Raw genomic sequence first — 10778 nt, 5'->3', positions numbered from 1 at the left:
TCTGGTCTGGAAACACTGCTCTGACATCCAGTAAGACGTTATCCATGTCCTGCTATATAACATCCTGTCTTTCTCTGCCAGGACTCCATACCCATTGATTGTTATTTTTGTCTCCAGCTGCTCATAAACCCCAGCCTTTCAGGCTTATATCAAAAAGCAACTTATAAATATTTTAATATGGGCAGTAATAACTCTGTATTTCTAAATGGAACACTGTGCTTCCTGCTCATTCTTTCTCCCATAAAAGGTCCCCATAGCAGCTCACAATAAAAGGATGACATCCACACAATTGATAATACAGCCAGGCAGCAGCACGGATGTGGAAGAACAATCTGTTCCTGCTAAGTAAGTGAGTCAGGCCATACTTACCCGCTCTTAAAAGGAAGTTCATGAGCAGGCTCCTCAGTGCAGAGAAAAGACAATGCTACCCAAGCCTCACTTGTTCCAAAGAGGAGTTGCCATAGCAAAGCGGGTGGAAAACTCCAACACCTGGGATGTCAGGAAGCACCTGGGATGGGAAATGAGGGGAGGCAGCCAAAAAAGACTAGGCAATTCTAGGCTCCATCACCAGAAGTATAGAACAGAGGCATCAAACTCATTTTCAACAAGAGCCATATCAGCCTTATGGTTGCCTTAAAAGAGTTGATTGTAATTGTAATTATGCTGCCCTGACATTGAAAGTCTCATGTGCCACATAAAATGATGGAGCGGGACGGATTTGGCCAGTTGGTCTTGCATTTGACATGTGTGGTCTATACCAAGGCTTCTAAAACCCCGAGTCTCAAACTCTTAGCTCAATGTTGGGGTGATGAAAAATTTGGAAACAGTAAAAGGTTTCTGAATGCTACCCAGTGCATGTTTTAGACCAGGAGTCTTCAAATTTTTTAAGTGGAGGGCTGGTTCATGGTTCGTCAGACTATTGGGGGTCCGGACTATGATGAAATACAATAGAGTCTCACTTGTCCAACACTTGCTTATCCAACGTTCTGGATTATCCAACGCATGTTTGTAGTCAATATTTTCAATACATAGTGATATTTTGGTGCTAAATTCGTAAATACAGTAATTACTACATAGCATTACTGTGTATTGAACTACTTTTTCTGTCAAATTTGTTGTTTAACATGAGGTTTTGGTGCTTAATTTGTAAAATCATAACCTAATTTGATGTTTAATAGGCTTTTCCTTAATCTCTCCTTATTATCCAACATATTCGCTTATCCATCATTCTGCCAGCCCATTTACGTTGGATAAACGAGACTCTACTGTAGTCCAAAATTAGGATTGTTGTTGATGTGTGCCTTCAAGTCATTTCAGATTTAGCTCAACCCTAAATCTGAAGTTTAGGACAGGGGCCAGGTAAATGACCTTGGAGGGCCACATCCGGCCCGCGGATTTAGTTTGGGGACCCCTATTTTAGACATTTACACGAGCCTATTGTACAGTGTTTACAGTGGTCTCTGCAGAGGGTGTCTCCACATAAAAAGGAAAATCAGGCTTGCAAATCCTGATTTGTTATCAGTAAATGCCTGATTTCTATACCTATTGCATTTACCTATATACCCAGGGTTATGAAAAAATGTATCGAGCTGAAAGAGGCCACAAATGGAAAATCATAGAATCATAGAATAGTAGAATTGGAAGAGACCTCATGGGCCATCCAGTCCAACCCCCTGCCAAGAAGCAGGAAATCGCATTCAAAGCACCCCCGACAGATGGCCATCCAGCCTCTGCTTAAAAGTTTAATGAGCTCCAGTCTAGACCTGGTGGTGCAGTGGGTTAAACCACGGAGCTGCTGAACTTGCTGAACGAAAGGTCGGCAGTTCGAATCTGGGGAGTGGGGTGAGCTCCCACTGTTAGGCCCAGCTTTTGCCAACCTAAAGGTAAAGGTAAAGGTTTCCCCTGATGTTAAGTCCAGTCATGACCAACTCTGGGGGTTGGTGCTCATCTCCATTTCTAAGCTGAAGAGCCGGCGTTGTCCATAGACATCTCCAGGTCATGTGGCCGGCATGACTGCATGGAGCGCCGTTACCTTCCCGCCGTAGCGGTACTTATTGATCTACTCACATTTGCATGTTTTCGAACTGCTAGGTTGGCAGGAACTGGGGCTAACAGCGGGCGCTCATTCCGCTCCCGGGATTTGAACCTGGGACCTTTTGTTCCGCAAGCTCAGCAACTCAGCACTTTAACACACTTCGCCACCGGAGGCCCCTAGCAGTTCGAAAACATGCAAATGTAAGTAGATCAATAGGTTCCGCTCTGGCGGGAAGGTAAGGGTGCTCCATGCAGTCATGCCTATGGCCACATGACCTTGGAGGTGTCTATGGACAACGCCAGCTCTCCGGCTTAGAAGTTGAGATGAGCTCCACCACCCCAGAGTAGGACACCACTAGACTTAATGCCAGGGGAAAACTTTAGCTTTACCTAGACCAAGGGGAGTAATCTAATCTGCTTTGGTGAGACCCCACTGGAAATACTGCATCCAGTTCTGTGTGATGACCCATGGGCCTTGTAGTCCTGCTCAGGACATTGTAATTCCTGATGAAGATGAAAACTTGGGTTTTTTACCTTCCCAGTCTGAACTGGATTCCTCTCAGCCAGATCTTTCCCAGGCAGATCTGGGAACCTTGCACCTGCAAGAAAGTTGTCTCCCAGAAGTATGTCAAACAACCCCAGAGCCTACTTCTCCCGTGTTTTTGCGCCGGGAGTTTTGTAAACAACAGAGAAGTTTGGAATCAGCTTCGCGCAGGAGTGCGAGGATTGCAGCTAAGAATGTGGCCAATTAAGACTGCTTCTCGTGAGAATCTTTGGGGAGTCTCACATCTGGTCTCAGAGTTTAGCTTTCGGTTCTGATTCCCAGAGAACTGCTTCGGCGGGAAAGTTAGACTCTATTTAGGTGTTTTACCCGCGTAGTGACCTCGCGGAGTCAATTCGTCAGCCTACGGAGCGGGTTGTGTCTGGACAGCGCGCTCCGATTCAAGCCTCGCTCTCGCCCAAGCCTTGCCTTGCTATCCAGCCTTCGCCTTGCTTCCCAGCCTTTGTTTACCTACGGACTTTGCCTTGTTTCCCAGGACCAATCCTTGCCTTGTACCACGGATTTTACCAAGTTATTCCACGGACCTTGTTCTTGTTCCTAATTACCTTGTTCCACGTTTTAAGCCTTGTTTCAAGTATCAAGTTATTTCCTAGCCTTGCTCAAGTTCTATGGACTAAAGGACCTTGTCATCTCCCCTCACTTTGCTTGGCAAAGTGAGTGTTTCGGTTATTGGATTACAACTTTGGACCTTAATATTTCATATTGGACATTATTTCCTTGGACTAATTTTGACCTTTCCTGAAAGGTCTGCTTCTGGACTATCTTTTACATTTGCTTTTACTAACTTTATATATTTCCTTAATAAAGATATTAGATAGAATCTGGCCTCTGCGTATGGTTATTGGTGCTCTGTAGCCTGGGTCGTGACATTCTGGGCAAAGCAATTCAAGAAGGATATCGATAAGCTGGAAGGTGTCCAGAGAAGGGTGAACAAAATGGACAAAAGTCTGGAAACTAGTCCTTTGAGAAGTAGCTTAGGGAGATGTTAGCTGGAATAAGAGGGAAAAAATGAACTGACTGATGTGGAAGTTGAAGTCTACAACAGTCAGTGGACTTGTGCCTTCAAGTTGTTTCCAACTTATGATGCTCTTATCACGAGACTTTATTGGCAAGATTTGTTCAGGGGAGGGTTGTCTTTGCCTGCCTCTAAGGATGAGAGAGTGTGACTTTCCCAGGGTCACCCAGAATGTTTCCATGGCTGAGTGGGGATTTAAATCCTGGTCTCCAAAGTCATACTCTAACACTCAACCCAAGACACCACTCCGGCTCAGCAAAGAAAGATTAAAATTGCTTGCTTTTCCCTATATGATAGGAAAATCCTACTATGGCTTTGCATCTGGAGCAGCTGTTGGGAGAAATGGTTGCGTTTGAAAAATTAAGTGATCTTTATCTCTGTTTATTTCTGCGTCAGCTCTGCTTTACATAAATCATGCAGTGTGTTTAAGGACGCCTGCCAGGACATTACGATCCATTTAAGTGCCAGGGATAAGCTAGTGCTTTGTTACTGTGCCAGGAGCCTCGCAGAAGGAATTCGAGGTTGCTCTTTACTGGGCATAACAGCTTTTCAAGTTTGTTTGCAAAATGTTAACACAAGTAAATGTCGAGTTGCTGGGACTGCTGAGCAATTTATGCACAACATGAATACTGTAATACCACATCAGAATAGAGAAGTATCTCCTTCATTTCTGGGAAAGCCTGTGCTGTAAAGATGGTTTAGTAAAAAAAACCGAGCACTCCAATCTTTATCATAGATGAGTCACTTTCTATATTTCTATATTTATTTATTCACAGACTAAATATAGAGCTTGGGAAATGTACTTGTTTGGACTATCATACTCAGCATCCCCTAAGCAGCATGAGATTCTGAGAGTAATCGTAATCGCCATTGAATTTATTTATTTATTTAAAATATTTCTACCCCGCCTTTCTCACCCTAGGGGACTCAAGCATGTAGACAATTTCAACAGAAAGGACAGTGGCGCAGCTGGTTATAGCCAGCTGCAATAAATGACTACTGACCGAGAGGTCATGTAGCCGGTCCGGGTCGGATTGAGTTCCTGACCATTAAATAGCCTAGCTCGTTGTTGACCTATGCAGCTCAAAAGACAGTTGCATCTATTGAGTAAGAAATTTAGGTACTGCTTTATGCGGGGAGGCTAATTTAACTAATTTATGTCACCATAAAAACATTCAGCAGCATGCGGAAGAATGAGGAAGTACTACCATCAAGGACTCAGTGTCACAAGTGGATGATGAAGCAGCAGCTCCCCCTGTGGCCGGAATTGAGCATACCCTCATGAAGCTGGAAGCTGGAAAATGTTAAATTGCCTCTGTGTCTCTGTCTCTATGTCGTATATCTAATGGCATTGAATGTTTGCCATGTATATGTACATTGTGATCCGCCCTGAGTCCCCTTCGGGGTGAGAAGGGTGGAATATAAATACTATAAATAAATAAATCATAAAAATCAACAAAATCTGGCTACCAGTATTTTAAAAAAATCTAAAATCAGGACAGTAAATAAAGAACAACATTAAGAAAACAGAGGAATTCCAGACATGAAACAATCAGAGCCAGCTAACACCTCCCAACAAAGGACTCCCCCAGGCAGGAAACAGAGAGGCTTTGCAACTGCAAGGCCATTCGATGCTAATTAATGTGGCCAATTTCAACTTTCACACTTGCCTCAAATAGAAACGAGTTCTTTCTCCCAACCTGGACTTTCCACAGACATATAAACCTCAGTTGCCTAGTTTCCAATAAACCTCACAACCTCTGAAGATGCCTGCCAAAGATGCAGGCGAAACGTCAGGAGAGAATGCTTCTGGAACATGGCTATACAGCCTGGAAAATGCACAGCAACCCAGTGAATCCGGCCATGAAAGCCTTCGACAACACAGTAATAATATATTTTACAAAACTACAACTCCCAGGACTCCAGAGCCTTGAGGGGTGTCAAAGTGCATTCATTCTAAAATTAGTGAATGACTGTGAAGCTGGGGTGCAGCAAATCACCAAATCACCTTTTTTTTGTGAACTGTAATGACTTCTCTTACAGGAAAATGCTGCTGTTTTGATTCCTTCTGTTGCCATGGGCAAATTATGCTTTCCATTCATTCCCTCCCATTCATCCATATTCTACGTGTGCTTCCTGTTCCTAAGAGACAAGAACGTGGGCAGTGATGTTCGAGGAACAAACCAGAGAGGTCGCTTTGCTCCAGATTTGCATTATATTCCATTAAAAAAAACAATGAAACAGCAAGTTGGAAGAGAACATCTGAAGTTGCATGGAACATTGGGATTGTGGTCGCATCAGGCATGGGCCAACTTTGTCCCTCCGGGTGTTTTGGACTTCAACTCCCACAATTCCTAACAGCCTACCGGCCGTTAGGAATTGTGGGAGTTGAAGTCCAAAACACCCGGAGGGCCGAAGTTGGCCCATGCCTGATACAGAATATACAGAATTAAAACAAACCATATAATAAAAACCTCTGTGTGCAGCTTGCCTCCTACTGGCTGCTTTCTGTCATGGTCCTGTCCAAATAATTCAATTTCCTAAGCACACCTGTCAAATTCAAGAGCTATGGGCCGAATCCGGCCCGCCGTATCATTTTTGTGGCCCTCCAGATGCTGGACTTCAACTCCTGTCTTCCTCATCCTTAGACGTCATGACCAAAGCGGGTGGGAGTTGTGATAAAGTAACATCTGGAAGACTGCAGTTTTGTTCTGTTCAGCAAGCAGAATGGAGTTTGAACTTAAGGCCCTTCCACACAGCCCTATATCCCAGCATATCAAGGCAGAAAATCCCACATTATCCGAGTGTGGACTCAGATAACCCAGTTCAAAGCAGGTATTGTGGGATTTACTGCCTTGATATTCTGGGATATAGGGCTGTGTGGAAGGGCCCTTGGATACAAGGTTTGTGGATATGATGTCTAGGCTTTAAAATGACCTTTGCCCCAACCTTAGTGCCATAAATGCTGTTGGGTTGCATTTCCCATTATTCCCAGTCTGCATGGTGGATAATCCAAAGTGATGGGAGTTGTTGTTCAATAACATCTGGGAACCCAAACTGGGTAAAAACTAAATTGAACTGATCACTATGTAAGAAAATTATATTTGACCCCCTGTACCCATGAATTCTCTCTCTATGGATTCAATGGCCCTTTGAAGGCAACCATGAGGCTGATATGGCCCTCCATGAAAATGGGGTTGTCTCCCCGGATCTACAGGCAAAAACAGGATTGATTCCAAATAATAATAATAAGCAGATGAAAGAATAGATCACGTCCTCAGCTGCTGCAAGAAGATCGCACAGACTGACTACAAGCAGAGGCATAACACTGTTGCTCAGATGATTCATTGGAACTTGTGTCACAAAGACCATCTTCACTTCACTTTATTTCTTAATTAGCCGCTCTCCACCAGAGTGCTCCGAGCGACTTACAATTTAAAATATCATTCCACAATATAAAAAACATTCAACATAAAAACATTCAACCTAAAAACATTCAGCAGTGACTATTTGGCAAATTAGATCTGATTTACTTAAATGCACAACCAAACAGCCAAGTCTTGAGCGCCTTTACAAAAGGTTGCAACTCCAACATTGCTCTAACATATGGAGGCAATGAGTTCCACAGAATGGGAGCATCGGTCGAAAAGGCTCTACGCCTTGTAGCTTCCAGGCGTACCTCCCTAGGGCCCAGTACGTATAGGAGATTTTCCTGGGAGGATCGAGGTGACCACTGATGGAGAAAAGGAATGAGGCGGTCCCTAAGATATAATGGTCCTTGGCCATTTCGAGTTCTAAATGTCAGGATCAGGATCTTGTAAGAGATCTGATGTTCTATTGGTAGCCAATGCAGTTGTTTCAGAACATTTTGGACCATTTTGGACCATTCGGATCTTCTGGGTTTTTGTCTTCGGAAGGCCGGCGTATAAGGCGTTACAATAATCTGCCTGTGACCAAGAACTGGTGGGATCACAAGCCGGAAAAAGTTACAGAGAATGAACATGTCAAGCCACTCTGGGACTTCCGAATTCAGACAGACAAGGGTTTGGAGCACAAGACTCCTCACCTCACGATTGTGTTAAAAGACAAAGTATGGATTATCGATGTCGCAATCCCAGGTGACGGTAGGATTGAGGAGAAACAACTGGAAAAACTGACACAAAATTTAAAGATCAAACTGCAAAGACTCTGGCACAAGCCAGTCAAGGTGGTCCCAGTGGTGATGGGCACACTGGGTGCAGTGCCTAAAGGCCTTGGCCTGCACTTAAACACAATTGGCGCTGACAAAATCCCCACCTGCCAGCTGCAGAACTAGGCCACCTGACTGGGATCTGTACGCATTATTCGCCCGTACATCACACAGTCCTAGACACTTGGGAAGTGTCTGACGTGTGATCCAATACAGCAGCCAGCAGAGTGTCTGCTGTGGACTCATCTTGTTGTGTTTCAAATAATAATAATAATAATGTGTTGTCAAAGGCTTTCATGGCCAGAATCACTGGGTTGCTGTGAGTTTTCCGGGCTGTATGGCCATGATCCAGAAGCATTCTCTCCTGACGTTTTGCCCACACCTATGGCAGGCATCCTCAGAAGTTGTGAGATCTGTTGGAAACTAGGCAAGTGGGTTGTCGAAGGCTTCCATGGCCAGAATCACTGGGCTGCTGTGAGTTTTCCCGGCTGTATGGCCATGTTCCAGAAGCATTCTCTTCTGACGTTTCCCCCACACCTATGGCAGGCATCCTCAGAAGTTGTGAGATCTGTTGGAAACTAGGCAAGTGGGTTGTCGAAGGCTTCCATGGCCAGAATCACTGGGCTGCTGTGAGTTTTCCCGGCTGTATGGCCATGTTCCAGAAGCATTCTCTTCTGACGTTTCCCCCACACCTATGGCAGGCATCCTCAGAAGTTGTGAGGTCTGTTGGAAACTAGGCAAGTGAGGTTTATATATCTGTGCAATAATGTCCAGGGTGGGAGAAAGATTGCCATATAAAATCGAGACTATATGCTTTGAACTGGATTATATGGCAGTGTGGACTCATATAATCCGGTTCAAAGCAGATCATACGGATTATTTGATTTGATAATCTGGATTCTATGGCAGTGGAGAAGGGGCCTTAGCAAACTATAAATCCTAGGAGTAGGCGAAAAAGAGTGAAAGTGGTATATCAAAGCAGTATAAGGTTATAGTAACAGAGACAAAAGCATCAGATAGTTTCTGGCCATTCCGCGCATGCGCCATGCAAACGGATTTCCACAAACAGCTCTCGTCAAGCTTCGAAAGGCACTCGAGCGTGTCCCAAATCGGCGCATGCGTCCTACTAACAACGCGCCCTCCTTCGCGCCGGCTCCGAAGAGCGCTGTAGTGTTTTGTCCCATCCGGGGCGCCGTCTCCGGAAGCGGAATCCAGGGACCCAAGCGAGGGCTGGTGAGGCGCGATGGCGGCCCGCGGAGCCTCCGGGAAGCGTGGCGGGCCTCGAGGCGGGGCGGGAGGCCAGGAGGAGGCGCCCCCGCCGCTGCAGGCCGTGCTGGTGGCCGACAGCTTCAACCGGCGCTTCTTCCCCGTCTCCAAGGACCGCCCGCGGGTGAGAGAAAGGCCCCCGGGTGCATCCCTCCAACCGTGGAGGCCTCGCCCCACTCCAGCAGGCATGGGCCGAGTTGGGCCCACCCTCCAGGGGCTTTGGACTTCAACTCCCAGAATTCCTAACAGCCTCAGGCTCTTTCCTTTTCCCCCTCAGCCGCTTAAGTCGAATAAATAAGTTAGACTGCTGCTGAAGAAGCCCTCCATTTTTGGAAAATGACATTCATAACCTTTTGGAGATCATAACTGTTTAGAAAAGCATGATATTTCAGAGAAGAGCTAAAACCCCTTTATTTATTTATTTAAAACATTTATATTCCCCCCTTCTCACCCCAAAGGGGACTCAGGGCGCAGCATAGCATATATACGGCAGGCACTCCATGCCTGGACATAGTTATAAATATACACAATCATTAAAATCAGTTATATCTACTTTAAAATCAGCTGCTTAAACCAACGCAGGACACCATGCTGGCTCCGGTCAGCAGAGTAGGTTTCCTATTATTGCCTCATTGCACTGCCCCAAAGGCTTGGTTCCACAGCCAGGTCTTTACCATCTTTCTGAAAGACAGGAAGGAGGGGGCTGATCTAATCTCACCAGGAAGGGAGTTCCATAGCTAAGGAGCAATTACTGAGAAAGCCCTGTTTCTCGTCCCCGCCAACCACGCCTGTGACAGTGGTGGGACCAAGAGCAGGGTCTCCCCAGAAGATCTTAGTCTTTGCAGTGGTTCATAAATAATATATTGTATGTTCATTTGATTTATAAGCCGCTCTGAGTCCCCTTCGGGGTGAGAAGAGCGGGATATAAATGTAGTAAATAAATAAATAAAGGGAGATGCATTTGGACAGGTAAACTGGGCCAGGGTCATTTAGAGTAGAATGTTCTCTTGTGGTATACAACCAGATGTAGTTTTGCCAGATCTTTAGACTCCATAGTAATTCCTTCCAGTTCCTTCCAATGATATGGCTCTCATAACTCATCATGCTTAGTCCTGAGACAGACATGGTTAGCAGTTTCATTATGCACATGCCAATGCACACATGTATTTGTTAATATGCTGTGCAATATTTACAAGAAGGCTTATTGAAAACTTGTTTGCTCTCTGTCTCAGGCAGGATCTGATCCCAGATTACCTCCTTAACCCAGATTATTTTGAAATGTAGCCCCCTATAATTCAATTAAAAGCGGCTATCTGGGATCAGATTCCGGGATATAGGACAGTGTAGATCCAGCCTCACTGCTACTTGAGAATTCATAGAATCATAGAATCGTAGAGTTGGAAGAGACCTCACGGGCCATCCAGTCCAACCCCTGCAAGAAGCAGGAAAATCTCATTCAAAGCACCCCCAACAAATGGCCATCCAGCCTCTGCTTAAAAGCCTCCAAAGAAGGAGCCTCCACCACAGCCCAGGGGAGAGAGTTCCACTGTCGAACAGCTCTCACAGTGAGGAAGTTCTTCCTAAGGTGGAATCTCCTTTCCTGTAGTTTGAAGGTGCAGAATCGTCTAAGTCACAAGTGAACTTTCAAAAGCAGATTGGATAAAGCCATCATTAGAGTTTTCTGAGTTAAATGGGAAGGGAAGTGATGTTTA

General features: G+C 45.1%; 1 protein-coding gene across 1 annotated transcript in view; it reads left to right on the top strand.

The window, feature by feature from the left end:
- Positions 1-8969: 8969 nt before the first annotated feature.
- The window catches only part of eif2b5 (eukaryotic translation initiation factor 2B subunit epsilon), a 32212-nt gene continuing 30403 nt past the window's right edge, over positions 8970-10778 (top strand). Inside the window, exon 1 of the mRNA XM_003224353.4 lies at positions 8970-9190. Coding sequence (XP_003224401.1) covers positions 9044-9190 — 147 coding nt within the window. The 5' untranslated portion in view covers positions 8970-9043. The remainder of the gene's footprint in view (positions 9191-10778) is intronic.

The sequence above is a fragment of the Anolis carolinensis genome, chromosome 3 (assembly GCF_035594765.1).
Source record: "Anolis carolinensis isolate JA03-04 chromosome 3, rAnoCar3.1.pri, whole genome shotgun sequence".
NCBI lineage: Eukaryota > Metazoa > Chordata > Lepidosauria > Squamata > Dactyloidae > Anolis > Anolis carolinensis.
The sequence above is the reverse complement of the archived record's forward strand: the minus strand, read 5'-3'. Positions and strand labels throughout refer to the sequence as shown.